Source organism: Mya arenaria, chromosome 1 (genome assembly GCF_026914265.1).
Source record: "Mya arenaria isolate MELC-2E11 chromosome 1, ASM2691426v1".
Lineage (NCBI taxonomy): Eukaryota > Metazoa > Mollusca > Bivalvia > Myida > Myidae > Mya > Mya arenaria.
Window position 1 is genome coordinate 17,158,582 of NC_069122.1, and position 22,738 is coordinate 17,181,319.

The 22,738-nt window shown below is 33.2% G+C and overlaps 1 protein-coding gene across 2 annotated transcripts; it reads left to right on the plus strand.

The window, feature by feature from the left end:
* The first annotated feature begins 1,281 nt into the window (after nt 1-1,281).
* LOC128237444 (endoprotease aex-5-like) lies at nt 1,282-22,706 on the plus strand. Of its 2 annotated transcripts, XM_052952994.1 has the most exons (7): nt 1,282-1,674; nt 13,576-13,674; nt 20,037-20,144; nt 20,564-20,713; nt 21,028-21,119; nt 21,807-21,904; nt 22,021-22,706. In XM_052952994.1, the coding sequence occupies exons 1-7, from the start codon at nt 1,483-1,485 to the stop codon at nt 22,269-22,271; spliced, it is 990 nt and encodes a 329-aa protein (XP_052808954.1). In that variant the 5' UTR covers nt 1,282-1,482; the 3' UTR covers nt 22,272-22,706. The 2 variants fall into 2 exon arrangements, with proteins under 2 accessions (XP_052808954.1, XP_052808964.1); XM_052953004.1 differs by lacking the exon at nt 13,576-13,674.
* Nucleotides 22,707-22,738: the final 32 nt, after the last annotated feature.

Below are 22,738 nucleotides of genomic sequence, written 5' to 3' on the forward strand. Positions count from 1 at the left end.
TTGATCCATAGAAAGTAACTCTGATCGGTATCTAATCCACATCCTCTCATATAACAGGCGTGCATCTATATCACGAGACCACTCCAAAACTATAGTACATATTTAATGTTGAGAAAAGGTGAACAATGCATACAAATTCGACAAAGAAAAGAAGTACTGTTTTAGTACCAGTTGAAACATTTGTAAGGATAATAACGTAATCAAACTACAAAAGCTTAAAACAACAAAATATAATAAAACATTTATTATTGTGACATGCATGCTATTTTAAGTACGCGTTTACAAAGTAATAAGGATAATAACGTAATAAAGATATAGTCAGTTAAAGTATTATTTATAAAAACAATTTATAAATAATACTTTTAAAAAGCATGTTATTTTAAAAACGCCTTTATACATTCGTACAAATGATAACGTAGTGAATAAAATAGTCATTCAATTATTTCTGCGTCACTATTACAAAACCTGAACAATGCAATATATCAACAAATTGTCCAACATCTGTAAACAAATGTCTAGGAGAAATTCTTGTCAGACGAATAGCAATTTCAAAATAGTATATGGTTATGGACCTTGATCTGAAGAGTTTCAATATTCTGTACATATTTTCAATATTCTCTAACATTCTGTAAAATTTGAGTGTAAATGTATTCATACATTCAAACAAATTGTATTGTTTGCCTTGATTATAAAGCGCCGTTGACATGAACGTGTAACCATAACCCTGAATCTTATACATGACACAATCTTACATAAACTGCTTCAACAACCATACATATTTTAACATTTGTCTATATTTCTGAGATATAGTTAGAACATTAAAAAAACAAATTGATTATTTCATCATCTTTATAAGAGTGAATGGGTTTGTTTTATGTTATCACTTAGTCGTTTACTATGGACTTTTAATGTTTATTTCATCGTCCATAGTTGCTTCAATATTCGATTGAGCGGGCTGTTCGGCAGTACTACTATTTCTATCATCTAAACACAAGTTTATTTCGACTTGTGCTGTATGACTTATCAAAGGGGAATACTCTATATTCTATTTTATATCTTGATGTTCTAATTCATTATAAGGCATACTTTTCGAATAGCGCAGCGTTACAGCACTGTATTAGTAATAATTGATAACAAATGTTTTGGTTCAATAGTCTATTTTAAGATGCGATTTAAACATAATAAATGCAAAGACAGACACAGTCTTATCACAAATTTAGAGTCGTGCATTTATAACATTTAAATCATAATATCTATACTTAGTCAATACATGAACAAGCATTCAAACATAGCTAACTGTCAATAACTAAATTCGGTTATGCGCAAAAGTAAAGTGGACATAAATGTAAAACAGTTTCAGCATTGGTTACGGCTTCATCGTTGCGCAGTTCAGTATAGGATATACTTAGTAGACTGGCAGTGTTTACCACTTTGATTATTAGTTTATATTACTAGCTAAAACACATTACGGTGAGGCATTGTATGGCACATTGTGGACATCCGAAGATGGCGAGGGTGAATATCATTCTAACTTTTACATTTTTGTTTCTCGTTGTTGAAACAGCGCAAGGAACTGAATATGAGAAGATCCGGATTGTTATTCGATCGAAAGAAATGTATTTAAATGGTATAAGACAATCGTTGGGAAAGTATTTCTTCTCCTTCGATAGTAAGGTAAGCTTTACGTTTTAGTTCAGTTTGCATTATGCAATCCAGTATTTGTTACGGACCTCCTTTAGTGCATTCAAATTTAAAATTATATGGTTAGAAGAAACAGATATAGATCAATTTTTTAATAATTAATTATATTGTTTTGATATATAATATAGGCAAATACCCTGGCTGAATAAATCACTCTACGATTATTTTCAAATTAAATACTAAATTTTATTTATTTTACTCATTTAATATTCCATTGAAAATCGTTATCGTACAATATGTTGCCGTGGGTTTGTTGATGGCCCCAATATATATTTATTCCCATTATGTGTTACGGGTCTCCTAAAGCTACTACCAACGTGCTCTAGAAACGTCTTCAACTTATATTGAATATATGTATATATTATTTCATTCCAAAACAATTGATATAGAACAATTTTTTTTAACAAAAACACCTAAAGTTTGTTTACAACTTAAACATGCCCATGCAATAACCAAGATGTGACAAATGCAAGATGCATAAACCATCAAGATTAGCTATGTTTTAAATAACATTTATATCTGACCTATGATTATAAGAATTGAATAATTTCCGTTTCAAACCTTATGGAACGTTGTTTTGTGTAGCAATATTTGGCTAAAAATAGTTTATAACCATTACAATAGCTGTGGGTAATTAATATGAACTAAGGCGCTGCCTCTACGGGCTTGAAGTGTACTTGCCGGAATCGTAGTTCTTTTTATGAAACACGTGTTCTACAATACATCGCGGCCGGCATATTTGGCCTCTCGGGCCATCAAGAACAACTAGCTGTTTTATATAGACAAGTCGAAAAACTGTTCAGTACATGTTCTTTGAAGTTAAGCACAGATCCTTAATTTATGAATATTCATATGACAACGACAAAGAGGCTTTTTTGAATGTGCTTTTCAGCTGTTTAATTAGTCCAGTTACCAGAAAACCATTTTTTGAAGAAGTAAAAGATACAGGCCATTATTTGTCCATGATTTAATGAATACTAGTATGATAATACAGGCTTATCTCCATTGTTCGTCATCTTCCTTGCCACATACTTTGCATGATCTCTCAGTATTTTGATTAGTAATTAAGACGATAGTGAAAGAAATCGGCTAAGTAGTGTGACGGAAATCGTTCGTATTATTGAATAGCAGTGAAGCGTGAAGAGTGAAGACATGGAATGTTTTTCTCCGGGGAATATTAGTGATTTAAATTAAATAAAACTGGATTATTAAACTTATTTGGACATCAGTGTATTGTATAAACATCAGGCTTCATGTCAAATAACGAAAAAAAAGAAAAACAAAAAATCTAACAAGAGGAAAAAGAGTGAAAAGAGAAAGGCGAAAAATTCACTATCTAATAGCCATCTTGAAAACAGTGACCATGCCGCTTCGGGTAACACGTGCATAAATTTTGATGGACAACCATTTCAATATGGATTCAACCCTCAGTCACCGGGTGTATTCGCGGCGTCAACACCACATAGTAACGCCCCACCCCCATGGGCTCAAAAAATTATGTCGGACATTAAATCAATTAAAACAGTTATACCTAAAATTGACCAAATTGAACAGGCCCTAGGAAGTATCAAATTAAAGTTGTCGGCTTTTGATGAGAGAATGAGTTCGGAGGAAACGAAAGTCAACGACATTGAAAAGGCATGCAGCTTCGTAAGTGAAGAAAATGACTCACGAAAAACAGAGGTAAACTCAATTCAAAAACAAGTGAAACAAATAGACACATTTTGTAAAAATGCCGATTCGGCGATACATTCATTTCTACAGGAAGCAGAAAGGGCCAAAGAGGAACTCTTAGACATGAAAGCGCGGTCGATGCGAGACAACCTTTTATTTTACTGGGTATCTGAATGTGCCCCTGAGAATAATGAGAACTGTGAGGAGCTCATCAAGGACCTAATAAAGTTGAAATTACAGCTTGAAACAGAGGGTATGATTTTCGACCGTGCGCATCGACTCGGGGCGAAGGCGGCTGGTAAGACTCGTCCCATTGTGGTTAAATTCCACAACTACAAATCAAGAGAGGCCGTTATGTTAAAATCCCTCGAACCGCCCATCAAAGATGCCCTAAAGGGCTCCGGCCATGGCATCGGAGTACAATCCCCACAGGAGTACCGTGACGCTTGGAAGGCATTCTACCCTATCGTGAAGGACGCCGAAGAACATGGAAACACCGCCCGTATCACCGGAAATTAACTCTATATAAATCGAAAATTAACAAAAAACTCTGTGACCATAAAACCAATAGTGCATAGGTCAGTCAAGAGGAGCCAGAATTAAGGCTTATATCATGGAACATTAATGGTCTTTCGAAAAAAAAATTAAACACTGACTTTTTAGACATTGTTAATAAGTATGATGTTATATTTTTATCAGAAACTTGGATTTCTAAACACACTTGTTTAAATCGAAATATTAAAGATTATTTTTGTGATCATTTAAATGGAAATAAGTCGTTCAACACAAAGAAAGGCCGTTTTAGCGGTGGCCTATCAATTTATTATCACCAATCATTAAACAAGTATTTTGAAATTGCAGAAAAAACCAACATGGTATAATTTGGATAAAGTTAAGTAAAGATTTATTTAATTTTAAAGAAGATGTATATATTTGCAACACATACATTCCTCCAAGTAACTCTAATATACTAAGAAATGATCAATTTGATTTTTTCGAAGAAATAGAACTTGGTTTTGAAAAGTATTTTCAACTTGGTAAATGTTTTGTTATAGGGGATCTTAATAGCAGAAGCTCTAATGTTATAGATTACCTTACATTTGACAGGTATATTGACAATGATAATCAGCTGTCACATTTCACCACGTGATTCAAAAGCTAGATACACACGGTAAACGCCTGATCGAGTTATGTCAGTCCGCATCTTATATTATTGGTAATGGTCGGCTGCACAGCGATCACGGTGTTGGCGAATATACATTTCATTCAATGAATGGATCAAGCGTAGTGGATCATTTAATACTTAAGCCTCAGGATATCATACATGTCTCGGACTTTCAAATACTTGATCCAAACGAATTTTCCGATCATTCAGGGATCGTTTTCTCTTTTTATAAGCGGGTTGAGAAAAATAATACCAATGATAATATTATAAATAATAATGATACTAAAATCAAATGGAATCCATTAAAAAAAATGAGGAACTTAAAAGAAATTTGTTACTAAAAAGTGATCAATTGTCTTTACTAGTAGAACAATTAAACACTAATAAAAATATTGACGGTATAACGAATTCGTTCATACAGATAATTCAAGATTCGTCATCGTGTATGTCTGCCAAAAAACAAAATAATATAACTACAAGAAAATTACACCCAAACAAAAAGCCGTGGTTTAATACAGAATGTTTTAATGCTAGAGCTCATTTTAAAAAGGCTGGAAATAAAAAAATTCGTAATAAAATATGTGCCAACTTACGACATGAATACATTGAAGCAAAGTCTTGCTACAATAGGTTGAAAAGAAAACATAAGACTAAATTTAATATAAAAGAAAAAGAAATTTTGGCAAACCTGAGTAAATCAAAACCCAAGGAATTTTGGAATAAAATTAAAAGCAAATATAAAAAAGTCAACCTAAATCTGAGAATTTAAATGCGTCAGACTTATATGACCATTTCAAAACATTATATAGTACTTCAGACTATAATAATGAAAACCAAGAATTAAGAACAAACATTAGCGATGAGTATCTTGACAAAAAAATAACATTGGCAGAAATTAAAGTAGCTGTTTTTTTCCCAAAACAATAATAAAAGTAGCGGTTTGGATGGAATAGTCGCGGAAATTTATAAAACTATATTTACAGATATATCACCATTTCTATCGAAACTATTCAATCGCATCTTTTCTACTGGAGAATACCCCAGATCCTTTGGGGATGGTATAATAGTACCTGTTTTTAAAGGGGGAAATGTAGACGAACCAAAGAATTATAGAGGAATAACTCTCATTAATATTCTTTCGAAAATATATTCTCAAATATTACTTAATAGACTAACAACGTGGAGTAGTATTAATAATAAAATCGAATAACAATCGAAAATCAATTTGGATTTCAAAAAGGAAAGTCTACGATTGATTGTGTGTATATTTTACATTCAATTTTAGCAAAAACACTTTCCTCAAAGATGAAACTGTATTGTTGTTTTGTTGACTATGAGAAGAAATTGGAATGTCAGAAATATGGTTAAATCAAGATATACAACCGATTTCGATCGAAATAATACGACAAAGAATGATTGATATTTATAAACTCAATATCTGCTTCTTTATCTATATGCAATTATTGAGTTATTGCACTAAGGTGACGAAATTTATTATATTCTTGTAACAATAACATTCAATACTCATATTTGAAGATTTATCTTCAACACTATCCATTTCATAAAATATGTCCATTTATCTGCAACATCAGTAAAACATTCCTTTGACCAAATGCATGAGTATAATCCCTGATTAACAGTAAATAAAACAATTCATTTAAATTCACATGTCAAAAGCATTATCAAATTTGAAAAAAATCTATATTGTTTACACAGAAAAAAATAAATATAAAATAATAGTTAGGGAAAAATATGAATGCAATAAATTGCCCATTGAGGGAAGGGTCAAACATAAGAACATTACACAACTTTTATTTAAACTTCATTTTTTCAAACCAAATTTTAGGGGTTTACTTCCATTTTCAAAAACCAGTTCTTAGTATATTTTTAAAGCACACTTCAATATCTGCAATATATTTCCATTACATAAGTGTTTTGTTTATAGTAAGTATAATTGTAGAATAAGTAAGTAATTAGAAAATAAATATATAAAAAAGTAACAGAAAAAATGCATGTTTTTTTAATTGAAAATGAAAACAAAAGTGAACCTTACAATTTTTAACAAAAAGGTTTTATCATTTTAATGTGTGGGCAACATAAGTGAATGAATAAGTTAATGCTAAAATATATTTAAGGCTTATACTAAGAATAACTGATACTCTATTGAAAAGAATGGATTGAAAGTAACTACATGGTCTTATTTAAGCAGTGTAATGTACATGTTTGTCAAGTTCAGAAGTTGTTAATAACTTTCCTGTTTGTACATGAAATAAAGCAAGTACTTTTTGCTTTTGATTGTTTTCCTTTAAAGCATTGATATATAATAAAGAAAAATCCACTAACTTGAGGTTGTCATTTATGCACGCACTTGATTATGGAGGAAAATGCCATAATAGTTTTGCTGTTACTTAAAGCTGCACTCTCACAGATTTACTGTTTTGACAACTTTTTTTATTCTTTGTCTTGGAATTAGATTATTTTTTTTGTAATCGCAGATTTTCATATTTTCATTCCAAATATAATGTTTTATTGGTTAAACAGTTACTAAAGGTTTAATAAAAATCCATAAAACATCGTTTTTGGGACGGACATATGAAACGCTGTCATCTGATCTTTTGTCAGAAGTCTTTTATTATTGGTTTGCAGATATTTATGCAAAAACATGTTCGTTCAAAGACAAAAAAATAAAACATTTGTCAAAACGTTAATCTTTGAGAGTGCAGCTTAAACATCAGATATCACAATAAATGAAAGAAAAACAACAAAAAAACAACAGATATCACACATGTCAGAAAATAAATTACATAAAAAGCTGTTTAATTTCTGATAAAAATAGGATAGAAACTATATCCCTAAACTCTGACAAAAACAGTGCTATTACTTTGATATAAAGTCTTCTTGATGTTTTTGTTCTGAGTAATATCCCAAAATATGACATTATATAAATATTGCATGGCTTCCAGTGTGACAGTACATATTGTCAACATGAGGGAATACTGTTACCCGAGGCAAAGCCGAGGGTAAAAGTACTTACCCGAATGTTGACAATATGTACTGTCACACTGGAAGCCATGCAATATTTATTTCATTAAACCGAACCCAGTTACATTTAAATACATATATAAGATTTTTACAATAACACAACTTTCAAGTTTAATCAATTCATTCTGTAATTATTGTTTATTTACGTAAGCTGTTATTTTGTTGGAAATGTCGTTTAGAAATAAGGCAAACACCGGTTGTAATGAGATTCACAATACATTTTAATACATGTACGCGCTTACCACCTCAGACTTGGGAAACCAAAAAATGTCTATTTTTAGACGCGCATGCTATGTGAGACCACAGTTATTTTTAATATATGTTTCAAATAGACACTAACCTGGCTTCTCAATTGAAAACAGTCCCAATTGAAAAACAAGTAACTGGCTGTTGTAGAACATTCCAAGACACAAACTTTAATCACAAGAACACTTAGGGTTGACCATTGCGTTTTCTCACAAAATTCAGTAGTAATACATGACCCTGAGGTCAATACGGAATAAGGCTACAAACAACCAATTTTCATAGTTCCACAGGCAATGACCAATTTTTACACTGAAAACTATCAGTTTTTGCAATACAGTGTCAAATTATGTTAATCTTTATGCAACAGGTCCACCTGTTTCTTCTCTTTCATTCAACTTTAATAAAATATTGATACTTGAACACAAGCATTCTTTTTCTGTATTCACATCCGGGTCTTGGTCAACGGGGGACAGATAACTGTGGTCTTGAGCCTATTTAAGCAACTCTTTTTTTCAGAAACATACTTCAAAACTCCTATAGTTCAACTCCAGGTTATATGCAACACATACTGAAAGTTTAACAATGATTTATTAAACACAAAATGTATTAGCACCTGTGGTATTTTCATAAAAAAGCAGAAACAGCCATTTCCCTCAAATGGTAAGCCGCAAACCTTTGAAGAGCCATTGTTTCCTTATGCATTTGAATAATTTGACCAAGTAAAGTTTTCCTTGTAGTTTTCAATAGTGTCTATAATACAGAACACACAAAATAGTCTGCCTTCTCTTTTAAGATTTTTTTCTAAGCAAAATAAGGTTTTTCCACTTCATCGGCTTAGTGTTTTATATAAAAAAGACAAAGAGTCAAACTGAAATGCTTCAACTTGTCAACATTTTGCTTTTCTGGTCCACTTATATACAAAGGTAACAGAACTGTTCAGTTTAACAAAAGAAATTTAGTGATTATGTGTTTATAAACAGTCTAAACACCACTATATGCAAAATTGTATGCTTCTGGGACAAATGACGCAACAAAGGAAATGGCAAAAAAAACCCACCAAAACTGAAAGATTCATGACAACTGCTAGTGTTTTCATGTATGAGGTGGCTACATGATGTAGAAAATGCAGATATAGCATTATTATGCCCGTTTTTGTTTGTTTTGTTTTACTTTAAGTATTTGTTTTGAAGGCTAGATTTGGCATTATTAATTCAGAGTACAGCACTTCACCATTGTCTATAAGTTGCTTATTTACACATGATTTGCTATAAATCTCACTCTTTGGAATCATTTACAAACAAACAAGTACTACAGAAATGACAAACATCTTCATTCTTCTGAAATATTGGATTCAGAGCTGCATCTCCTGGATTCAGATTGCAGGACTACCGTCGTGTGTGTGGTGGGGGGGGGGGGGTTGGGGGGGGGGGGGGTAAGCCGCAGCTAAGTGGAGCTTATTGGCACATCATGATCTACAAGCAAGACACAATAGCAATCTTTTACACTAATAAAACTATCTGACACTACTGTTAAAGTTTGAAAAAAGGCCTGTAAACACTCATTTTAGGCATACACAATCTTTTATGTAGTCATAAATGTGATAAATATGCAGAAGGGTTCTTGAATTCAAGGATTTTCAGGACAAATTTTATGAAATATATAGTCTTTTGGACATTTTGCAATCAGTTATTAACAACTCAAAGGTTAATCTCAGCTTATTGAGTACCCTGATGCATTTTGTAAGCATTAAAACCAGAAATGCTTAGAATTTCTTCTTACTTGGAGACGGTATTCCTTTCTCGGAAATCCTTGCCGAGAACCGGTATGGCAAAACCACACGAGACCACAATTTGACCAGAACTGGTTCTTGTCCTTGAAAATTCCTCTGTGGCTACAGCAACCAGTCTGGCTATTGAAATAAGCAATAAATAAGGGTTTTGAAGACATTTATAATGTATTAAGGTTGTTGTTTTTTTTAATGCATGAAGGGAAAAGGCTCTAATCTTTATGAAAGCGGCTCACTTTTTTATTTCTTTTGCCTTGAGAAATGTCAAGTTTTTCAATGTATAAACTGAATAAATGAATGAATATATATGAATTAATTAATGAATTAATGAAAGGTGGCATTATTTCTTTAAAATAGGGATCTCATTGTGTTGCTGTAATTGTTGAAGTAAATGTTTTCTTGTCCATGAGCTGAAAATCATATGCACACTAATGCACCAGTCAATTGTAACTACGGCCCCCTCAGGTCTGGGGGTATACCGGGAAAAAGGGCCGTGTTTTTACTTTCCAGGTGGCCCCGCAGGGCCGTGTGACCGCGGAGATTGGGCATTATATAGATTCTCTGTTTGGGGTGCGGGGGCATTTGGCCGGGGCTTAACCATTAGTTCGTCCCCGCAGGCCGGGATTTTACCCGGGGTTGGCTGGACCAAAAGTCAAAGTCCCGGCTATTCCCCGGACATGGGGGAGGGCCGTGGTTACAATTGACTGGTGCATAAATAAAACATCATTCTGCATCAAATGTGTAGTAAGTTTTTATTAATTGCTTATAGAATTTGCAATTAATGTAATGTTTGCTTAAAAGAGCAAACAAAATGTGCGAATAGATGCACAATACAGACCAAAGACTCATACAAGTCAGCAGATTCATTAGAAAATAATAATATTTATAATGATCAAAGCAGCACCAGAAATGATTGGCAAACAACATGAAAGAAATTCATTAGGTGTGGAAAAAAACAGTATCAACGGTCTTATATGACATAACTTACTCACTTTATACTTCAGTTTGGATACAATTTTCCATTATAAGATCTTGAAGTGCTAACAAATTTTAGCATGTCGGCATGTTAGCATAAACCAAGAACAGCTCGACCGGGTGGCGGGCTGTCTGTCTGGCTGGTTCAACCTTATTTTCTCCCGGGTCTGTTTAAAACAATAAGAAAGGAAAATAAAAAACCGCACAACATCTACTCATAGATACAATCATTGACACCCTTATAGCCTATACAACATACTTAATCAACACATTTCTGGCATACCGGTTTAAATTGATGGGATTCAATATCTATTGAGAGCTGGCTTTAATTTTAAACAGTAAAAAATATATCAATATGTTTGAAACAGTGAAAGATTGTTTTTATTGTTTATAAATGTCTATCACCACAAAGCATATATAATAAAAATATTTTGAAATTTGCTATGTCTATGCTTTAGTTTATCAGAGCTGGCATTGTAAATGTCTTGTTAATTTTACATAAACAATATAGTTTTTTTAGTAATTCATATAGACTGTGTTTTAAGAACGAATTGAGAAGAAAATATTTCTCGACCATATTCTATTACAAGTCAAAACAGCTGTTAGGAAGAGTCAATTGCACACCTACAAGTATGTTAAAAACTACTGAAAAATATTGCAAAAACCGCCACTGTTTTTGTGCTGAACTGATGACCCCGTATTTTCTGATTATATGCAGGAGAAAAAAGGTTTTATTAACATTGCTTGTCGGGATGGGAAACCCCTCCCGCACCCACCCCATTTACATAATTAATAACTTTAATGTCATTTTTTACTTCGTAGGAAAGAGTTTGTCTAAAACTGTCTTGCATGCTTATACATGCCTTCAGCTGAATAATTTTGAAATGAAGTTAACTTAAAGAAATTCTGTGCGAAAATATGTGCCAGTTGAAGCACGATACATTTCATCTCGCCTAAAGGTATCCTTCTGAAAACCTTTGTAAAAAAATCACCAGTAAGACACTGTAGCTCTAGTGTTATCATGGGTTATCATGTAATTCTGCCAAAAAGAAACACTGTCTTTTATGCTGAAACCTTCCCTGTGTTCATACTATATAATACTCCCATTATAATGCTTGTTGAAACCAGGTCAAACATGCCAAATTTGATGGTTGTCTTGTCGGGAGGGAAAACCCCTCCAGAACCCCCCGCTCTTAAACAAATCATGAATTACTAAACATTTGATTTCATAATGTGTGCTGAAGTGTGTTGTTCTGTAATTTAATTCATACATCTTTATCGCTTACAGTATTCGCGAGTCATCTGCCACACTCTGCCATGAATAAAGTAATTATTCAATAAACATTTTTAATTTTAAAACTGGGTTGAAGTGTGTTTGGGTTAGGACTAGCCGCTGAGTTAGCTCTTAGTAGCTATATAGAGTTCCGGCTGCGGTGGTGTGTTTAATCACCTAACCGGGCATAATTTCACTCAGGTTATCCACAATCGTGGCAGCAGTAAATGAGCAGAAGTGCCTACATGTCGGCCTTAATGGTTAAAGGGACTGTGTCACAGATAGGCACCAAAAATCTACCTGGTAATCTTTCATAATGGAAAAAAATATTAAATAACTCCTGAACTTAAATAATTTGTAAACTATGTGATACTTCAGTAAGTAAGTTTCAATGGATTGTACACATCGAATTTATGATATTTTTCGACAATTTTCTCTTTTTTTCTCGCTATTTTATCATCTATCAGACAGCCCCTTTGATGGGCGGACGAGTCTAGTCTGTGTGAGTTGGAACCAGCTACCTGTTTAACTCAGTTGGCAAGAGCGCCGTGCAAGGGTTCCTGCGGCCGTGAGTCTGAGCCCAACACTAGGCTCACTTTTCTTCTCAGGTTAACCATAATCATCCACAATGATTCTTAATGAAAAACAAATGATTTTGTAGATTTAGTTTTCACTACTTAAATTTAAACATTTTTATTCAATACTTTAATTTTAGAATACAATAAACGAAGTACACAGTCGCACAGTTAACAGTTGGTTTGGCATCTATAGTGATGAGTCATAAATTATGACCTGAAGCCGTGAAGGTCATATCGATTGATGATGTGGATACCGATTGCATCAACTTAGCTTGTTTATTACGAAAAATCCAACGTTATGTCATTATGCCAATATGCTGTCCAAACAGCAACGTATGAACGATTGAATTCACAATAACAAGTATAATTATTAGATCAACTCACCGTGAAAGCAACGTTAAATCCGTGTTATTGCATCATGATATTGATATATGCAAATCATTGTTTACTTCAGATGTCGTAAAATGCGCATATATACATTTATCTTAATTATTTAGATATCCGGTTTAGACGGGTTTATTAAAGATGTGGGGTAAAAAAAATTGTTATGACAAAGAATGTTCGTTTTGTATTATTATTGCAGTGTTATGAAATATAATTTCCAGTCAAAAGAAGTACTCTTTAGACGTGTATTCATAATATCTGTTCTCCACTCCTTTTATGGAAGTGCCGAAGGTGGATTGAACATGTACCTCGGGTATTTCCGTATTGATTTTCATTGGTTAACGGAGGTCAAACCCGCCCTAAACATGTACAATTTGCTTGCCGGCATGCACGCGCTTTATATGAACAATGTATGACGAGCTTTTCTGGTTCTTATTTTCATGGTTCAGTGGTGCCCAAGTTTTTTAATGCCTATCACTCCGGCAAAAAGAGGTAGTCCCTTGCAAACACGTACAAACCGTAAGAGGTCTTACACAGACAAACGCTTCGCGTTTGTCTTCAAGCCCGTATTTACTAGCTGTATAGATTGAAACCAAACAACCACAGTTGATCATCAGCTATCCTTAAATAATAAATTCAATTCAATGAGTTGCTATTTCCATAGATGGTGAGTTGATCACTTAGATACGTAATGTATTGTTAAAAAATAATTTATTATTTTAAAGATTTTTGCAATTTATTATATTTTCAGATAAATGACAATCTTTTCATCTTTGTGAAGGAATCGGAGATAACGAAACATCGACTGTTGTCGTCTGATCTACAAAAACTCCGACGTTCAAACAGACACGTATTCAAATTTCTTTTACTTTTGGTTACAGTTTATAAAATCCGAACAACTAAGTATTTGTAACATAAAACGTTGATACTGTAGCTAAGATATTCAACTAAGATTTCACTAACCTTTTCCATGAAATCCAAACATTTGGTGTAGCTGTAGTGATTGATTTTACTTTTATAGTCAATTGTTCTTGCTGACAAATATCTGATAAAGAGCTACTATTCTATAAGAAATGACGTGTTCATTAAGGAGAGGTATGTATGTCAAATCTTACACGTCAGCGCAAAACAATTTTCTTAGTCAGCAATTGATCTGGTTCACTCCTTCAATATGTGTCTTTATTAAAAGAGCGTTTGTCTCTTTACTTTAAACCATTAATACACATTTCAAACAATACAGTGCCTTTATTTTATACACTTTGCAGTCACATTAAGAAAAAGTTTAATGTTTCAGATGGTTAGAGCAATATTTAAAAATGAAGTCTTGATCAATATATTGTACGTCATTTTCATATCAAACTTTACAATACATAAGAACGTCCCTGCCCAATGCTGATATCCTTTCGAATACCGCTACCATACATCGGCGCGCTACCGTAACCGCCTGATGCAGACCAATAGTTCAAGGGTGCTGGTTACCGCTGCTGTTTTACTGTAGGAATACTGTAGACCACTGTAACGTACCGAAATAATGGGTACACCCAGTTCCGCAGCCGCAAAATGCACATTTTTCACAAATTTGTGGAGTGTTTGTCATTAAAATAAGAAGGAGTGTGAGTTTTAAAACCAGCATTAGTACACTATGGTACTTTGTCTTAGAAACAGTTACTACACTACGGTATTTCTTTCCAAAATAATAACCATGCAACACTAAGCAACGGTATGTCTTTACAAGTCGTCATTCAACATTATTCGGCTCTGGCTTTAATATACTTGCTTTAATGAAACAGCAAGCTTATGTTATGCTCTTGTATCAAGTGTGCTATGGTATCACTGTCAAATTTAAGAAATGAGCAAAAGTGCACAGTGGTATTACTGTGAGATAAAGATTTGTTTTACGGACCTGTAAGTTAACTTCTATAAGGTAGACATTGCATGGTTGAATTAAACTATAATCAGTCGCTTAAGTGCACTGTGGTAGCGCTCTCAAATCTAGCAATATGCAAAACCACGCTGCGGTATTTCCGGTATAAACATAATACGTGACCAGCATAACACAACTCATTTGAAAGGCAAATGAAGTTGCATTTGAAGGTCATTTAACTCTAGTTATGCTCCCTTTAAAGGGACTATACACCAGATTGGCACCAAAAACAGTTTTGTTCTGTAACGAATCTCAGGACAATTATTTAATGACATGTTTTTCTCTTGATATCACAATAGTAAAACAAATATACCTAAATGTAAAAATATCGAGTCGGAGACCGGGTTCGAACCGTTGTCGCAAAAATTGCAGTCAAGTGTTGTTGTATTCACCGTGCTACGAAGGCTTACCCTGAACCGCAGGAATATTTAAAATAAATACCTATATTAAACTTGGTAATGAAACATCAAGCTTATAAACTATTTAAAAGTTAGCCATAAGGTTCTTATAAATTCAACCGGACATCTATTACCTGATCGCTATAAAGTTATCATGGAAACCAATTTGACTGCAAATATATCAACAGAACATTCATTACCAAAATGCTGTATAGTTGAAATGGAAATCTATGAAATAGAAAATAAACCAACCGGAAAAATATCACAAGGTCGCTGTAAAAGTTACATTGGATCCACAGTGACCCCTCTTATAGAAGCTGTATGAGAAAGCAGCATGATTTATTTCAACATGCATTAATACATATCTGTTGATGAGCAATGATCAAATATCATGGTCACCATTTTAAAGTCGTTGGTGCTTCTTACAAGCCCGCAAAAAGAGGAATAAAAATGTTAACGTGTCCTAATGCTGTCATGGGTTATCTCTGGAATTTCCAGGTGTACTTATGTCGAACGACAGCCGTAGGTTTGACTCAAACAGTTGTAGCGAACTGAAAAGAAAACATCACAGGACGAAACCATGTTGTATGTGCCGACAAGATTAAAAGAACAGTTCTTCTGGTGCTTGGCAAATCTATACATTCGTGTGGCGCATTTAACACCGAGAGGAAATATTGGCCAATCACAAAATTAGTCCACAAAAAAGAGATGACAAAGTTAGGATGCTCAGCAGAGAGGTACACATGATACGAAAGACCTCGGAAAGGAAGCTTATCTCCACTGCATGCAATTAATCTAAACATGTGTGCAACACGATTGCATGTTTCGATCTAAAAATAAATAGCTTACAAGACAAGGTTATGAGGGGAAAATGCAATACAAAAGGAAAGTGGAAAATTCATGTATCGCATTCCGCAATTGTTGACTTATATAAGTACATGGGTGTTGTGAACAGTCATGACCATCTCACTATCAATAACAGTGCATAAACGCAAAGCGTTCGTTTTTGGCTCTATTCAGTGTGGTTTGCCTTGGATATCTCGCTTGTGAGCAGTTTCATCAAGACATGGCAGTCAACACTCGGGTTACCCATAAACTGTTTCAGGGAATGGTAGTTTTACCTTCTTTTACAGTAAATTACAAACATGCTGTAGAATGTTAAGACGTAACCATAGTCACGTTAGATAACATATTGATCGTTGCATGTACTACCAAAATGAAACATGAACACCATCTTTTAAAATTGACCAGCTGTTTAATATTGTATGTATCTGTTTTAGGTTGCAGAACAACTTATCGGTGTCAGAGTATAGCACGCGTATAAGGAAATCCAAACAAACAAGCGACATTGCTGAACTTGACCCCTTTGGCTCTGTGCAGTGCAGAATCCGCTTGCCCAATACTTTGGCTCCAGAAAAATCGTGGAAAGTAATAAACAACTCAAGTATGTAAAACATTTTTAATAATGTATGTTTTTATAGTATTGTATTTTAAAACGCCCCTTTAAATCAAAACAATGAATGGTATGTTTGTCGCTTAAGTTTATGAAAATGCATACATTAAATTATTCATACTGTTCAATGGCACATCTTTGATTTCAGAGTCTAGTACATGAAAGCGCCGTTTAGATCAATCAGGTATTTAAATAACTTTTCAATAAAGTATTGATGAAATAATAATAACAAAATACTGTTCAGGTGTCAACCTTTTGTTTCTGATACATCATTGCAAAAAAAAACTCAAGAAGAGAAAGTAATCCTCCTACAGTATCATTTGGAATAATACTTTTTTTACAAGTGACAAATAATGTTTGTTTTAAATTTTGTAATAATATCAAACATTTCGCGCTTAAAATTGGGACATTTTTTTTACGAAAGTGTGCATATACAATGTAATTGTCGCTTACAACGTGTCTTTATAACAAACATTCATCAATATGTGTTTTCTTTTTACAGACCGATGTTATTGCATTGCATCAGAAACTCCACAAGACTTTGTTGTCGTTTCGTTAATCTCATGGTGTGATTATACTGTAGTTGTTTCCCGTGACATATCTTGGGATATTTTGGCAAGATAATCGTTACACTCAAATACGTTGATTTATGTTTTGGTTTATGTTTTTCCTTTATGTAATAGTGTGCATGAGTTATTTGTTGATATAGAGGATCTTTACTACCTAACAGTGAATCATATCATTATTGATGATCGTCATGTTTGATTTAATCTATGTGTTTTCCCTATGTTCCTATGATGTAAATAAATGAATGAAATTCAATCTAAGATGTAAACATTTTATTACCTTGATGTAAAAATGATTGTACGTAAATCTGTATTTAGATTTTATTCATATAACTTAAGTATACATTTATATGGAAAATAAATGAGCATGTGTGTAAAATATCATGATAGTGGATAGTTAATTCCTTTCTGATTTATTTGATATAAAACATACTGTTCTGTAACCGTTCTATGCATGTGTAAATAATAAAAGAAATAGAAATATTTATATAACGAAAGTCGAAAACTACAGGGACAAGCCCATTAGTTGATCATTCAAAATTAAGCCCTGTTTAGGGGTACAAGTCAAGTACTCAAACAACAATGAACTAGAGACACACACATATTAACACCACTCCTTAAATTATAAGTTTCAATTTTTGTTTTATTACTGGCTTCTACATGGAATGATATGTGCCTGGAAAATTGTAATTATTTCTCGAATTAAAATTAAGCACGGCTTAAATACCGTATTTCAACACACATGGTTCAGTAATACATTGCATTACAGAGATTGTTTATGTGGTTTACTTCAATTTACTTCGATTCAAGCACTCTTATGCATAAATTGATTAAAATTAAAAAAAAAACGTTGCCTTACAACTTTCTAAAGCTTTGTACGTTTGAAATAATGTTTGGAAAACCTTTTTCTAATACCTTAGTACAAAACTGTTGGTTTAGAAATAGTCAATACTAGCCGTAGCGTATTTATGAGAAACACAAGTAACACTAATATCGAGTTACTACAAAAGTTAAAACATCCATAGTGTATCAATGCACGCTCACATGGTATAATTTCAAAATTGATGAAAACATTAAACGTACCGGCAATTTTGAAATACATATAGATAAAAGTCAGTACAAGAACTACCACAGTGATTTAATGAATACTAATATCCTTTATTTATTTAACAAATTTGAATAAGAAATAATTCTTATCTACAAAACTCGCCTATAATAATTTTATAAAAAAAATAAAAGTGGCCAATATAGAAAAGGAAAATACCACAATCTACATATCACAGGAATACCATTGCACTGTTTTGCATGTGCGTTTACCTACTGATGATGATATTCAATTCAATGATTACAACACCTCTACGGTTATTGCTACCATCAATATTCATCATATTCATAGTGTATTAATGCGAGTTATGTATTGTTCTAAAGTCAACCAGAGCGTAGTTATGCCGATATGTAATATTTATTTATTAGTTAATATTTTTAATGGCGTTACATAATAAAACCGATAAAATACATTTTATTGCATTCACATATATAAAAGGTAGAAAGTAGAAAGAAAAGTGTAAATTTTTACAAGAACATTACCTAAATAATGAAAATGTATATGTCACTAATTCGTGCAATTCAAAATTGATTTAATAAGGGTGATAAATTATGTAATTTTATATATTATATAATGTTTGTAATTAATTTGTTTAATTTAAGTAGAAATTTGTACTAGGTTTAATTTGATTAACGTTCCACCTAACTGATATCGCATGTTGATCATGAGATTTAAGACTCTGGTTTTAACAAAACATATACAAAATTATAAAAATTAACGGTATTCCGACGCTGTACGATAGCGGTAATCAGAAGCCGAAAAATTGAGTACGGTTTACACCGTTGCGGTAGTTCGCCGGTGTATGATAGATGTAATGGGGACACCCAAATTTAGGGTCTGCATTAGGCGGCTATGGTAGAGGAAAGGATATAGAATAAGATTCAATTGAATGTTTAACTTGCACTTGGTATTGAAAAACAATGCGCTGTATTTTGTGTATTGATTGGATTTTTATATCGTAAAATGAATTATTTCGACTTACTAAAAACAAACATTAAACTCTTAAATATTTTTCATCAGGATCGATATAAAAGTTTATCAATGGAGTTTGTTTTTTCGTTTTACTTTGCTTTTCGGCCCGATATTAAAGAATGATAAAGAATATTCAATATTCTAATAAGTACGTTATCCAACGTAATATTCTTCACTGACCCCTTACCCCTGAGGCTCGAAATTAGCCAACAGAAATATAAAAATATAACTATTAAAGCACATATTCATTTACATTTGTATACGTACTCATTTATCGCCTGATCCTAGTTTGCAAACATGTATGCGTTTTTAGGTTTACTTCAGATCCTGGTCCTAACTCATGTGTAATACTATTATTATGGCCATTTCCTTTCAACAATGTGTATACCAATGAGTATTTTACTTTCTCTGTATAAAAACGGAATAATCGGACGTTGATCTTAGGAAAATGCATTGGCTTTGATTATAGTAAGTAAATTTACTAGATTGAATGCCATCAAGTACAATTAACAAACCTATCACAATAAGTCTTCATGTTAAATATCATTTAATTTACGAACATTTTAAAGAAATATTGCAGCCAATGCGAATTAATGCAATATTGCTATATTGATACTAGTGCTTGAATATCACACTGAGACTGGGATTACTAAGTAAAAACGGTTCCATGAAGGAAAAAATGTGTAAATGCTATTCCTGCTGTTGTGTGATGTGTTTTGTGCGAAAATTAACAATCCAGCTTTTAACAAGGTCCCAACTAACCTGTTTACTTTAATTTTATAACCACTTAATAGATAGAAAAGCTTGTTCAAAGCTACAGGATGTATCCAGCATCAGATTTCAATCCACAATCTGCAGCAAATGACATCGACGAGCAACAGGCTGATCAATGGAATGCATCCGTACGTATGTTATACACAAAGCAGATTTTTAAAATTGACCTTGTTATATGTTATTTAGTTTTCAATATGTACCAAAAAAATTTCACAATAGAGGTGATTTACCGAACATTAATATTGCTATTTTCCGCAATGTACCAAATGAACGGTGTTTTTTTTTATATAAGATGCAAGTACTCACCAAAGGTTGCAGTCATTAAAGCGGATAAAGTTATGGGAACTATTTGCGAAAAAAAATCCTAATGAGGTACACTAGTATCTGTGCGTATTGTAGGTAATCGACACAGTCAGTCCAGTCTTCTCTTCTTGATCTTTTTAAACAGTTGTGTTCATGATACGTCTTTTGTGTACGTGGTACCTTAAAATAGTGCAGCATACTTGTGTGTTCATGGATTTCATATATTTCCCTGTCTTTGCTTCAGAATATCATGCTCCTTTGCCCACCATATTTTGACCAAGCGCTTGGAATTGACGACTCATGGATTAAACATAATGTCAGTGGACGTGGAATTGTTGTGGGAGTTACTGACGTTGGCATCAATGCGAACAACGCCTTTATACGAGAAAGCATAGTAAGTATTACAACAGTGTTTGCAAATCACGTTTGTGATTGGTTAATTCTATATTGTAGGTTGTGCATTTCTGTTTAAATCAAACGAAATGAACCTAATGAGTTAAAATATTGAATCAGTCTATTTTTGATAATCAACATAATTGAAAGAACAGTTGACATATTTTATATTGTTGATATATCGTTCTTCTCAAGCTTCTGTCAGCCTCAATTATTTAAGGTGCAGTTGCCTATCAGTGTACTTGGTTTATCAAAACAAAAATACAAGTACAAGTACTTGCATATTTCTATTTCATTAACGAGGTAAATTTTCAGAACTCTGATTTGTCGTACAACTTCGTAGAAAACATCCCCCAAACAGGTTATACCAGTTTACCCGATAAAAATGGAAGTTTATTAACAACAGGGTAAGCACTGAACGTTGTCTCTTAAATGTGACATATAAGTTATGTCGATGGCGTCAGAATTACTATTTATAATAACAAATTGTATTTAATTATTGATATCCTTTATTGTTCGGTGGGTTAGGCAACGGATGAATCGCTCAAATATAAACACACTTTGTTTATGACATTAGCTTATAAAATTCCTTTCAGCCAATTAGTTATAAAATTTAAATTCAGCTACCGTATTATGAAGTATAAACAAACAACAGTTATAACGACTCATTTCACATCGGTCCACAAATAAGTGCGAAAGCGTTAGTTATGCCTTTGAACGTTGATTTAGGCTTTGATTTATAAAGTTTTTAATTAACGAGTATCTGTCAGTTAGTTTTTAATGTTTAGTTCAAACCTCATTTATTTTACAACGATTGTAAGGAAAGTTATATTAACTTATACAAAGTCACTCTCGTTGGCATGATTTTGCGCGGTCTTGTGGTGTAGGTGTTGGTACTCAAAATAACTCAGTTTTAACAATGTTAAAAATAATATTTAACAAAGTACATTCTGCGAACGAGTCACATACGATAGCATTAAAAACAAATATTAATTTACGGTGCTCTTTAGGTGATGTATAAATGAATTTGTATTGTATAATTCAATAGTAATCTGACCTTATCTAAATGTGTTGTCTCTCCATTTCTTTGAAAGTCATGCGATTGCGTGTGCCGGACTCATCGCTCGCCCAAAGACGGGTGATAAATGTGTTCCTTGTGGATTAGGTGTTGCACACGGAGCAAAAGTGGCAGGTAATTTATGTCAAACAATTATAATGTCTGAAAAAAGATTAAACAGATGAAATAATTCTAAACCACAATAGCTGGTTTTGATACATTATTTTATAAAACAAATATTTTTTTTTCAGATTTGCAAATTGCCAAGAGCGGAGAAAGAACTTGGCTGACTCAAGGAATAGACTCTGCTATTTTTTTAAGGGCGTTAGCTTTTAGACGTGATGCTATCCCGATATTTTCAAATAGTTGGGCTACACCAAGAGCGTTAAGGAAATCAGACTTCTATGAGGAAGAGGTTTTGACTCAAGGAATAAGAGAAGTACTGATAACGATTTGGAAAGTTCTGTTTCATTTAATTCTAAACCTTCACAGTATATCTTAATTGTGCCGTAAGGTTTATCTCCATATTGGTCGCTGAACAGAACTTATATGACTATAAGATTCAGATGTTTTGTCCTCGACAAAACTGGTGATTCGAAATAGAATGCCAATAATAATATGTGAAAGTTGAAAGCAAATACAACATATCTGTCAAGGTTCATATTACTCCGGGTGCCTTTATGATAAGGTTATGAAAACAGTTTCTTATGAATGGTGAACACTCGTGAGTTAAAATATCTCATTTCAGGGTCGGCAGGGTCTTGGTACGGTATACGTTTTTCCTGCCGGACAACCTGGATCTGGTTTGGCGAATCATATTGGAAGCATTTCCGTTGCCTGTTTAGGTGTCAATGGTTCCGTCGCTGATGTAAGCGCAGTCAATGCTGCGACACTCGTGTCCGTGTTTTGCAACGGCAGAAAAAGAAAGGATGAAAGAATGGTATGTTGGTACATCAAGGTCAAATCAGG

Excerpts from the sequence above, each read along its gene's own strand:
- LOC128237444 (XM_052952994.1), top strand. The coding sequence starts at position 1,483 with ATGGCACATTGTGGACATCCGAAGATGGCGAGGGTGAATATCATTCTA. Across the intron at positions 13,675-20,036 it reads TCCGACGTTCAAACAGACAC|ATAGAAAAGCTTGTTCAAAG; the intron begins GTATTCAAATTT and ends ACCACTTAATAG. Across the intron at positions 21,905-22,020 it reads ACACGGAGCAAAAGTGGCAG|ATTTGCAAATTGCCAAGAGC; the intron begins GTAATTTATGTC and ends TTTTTTTTTCAG.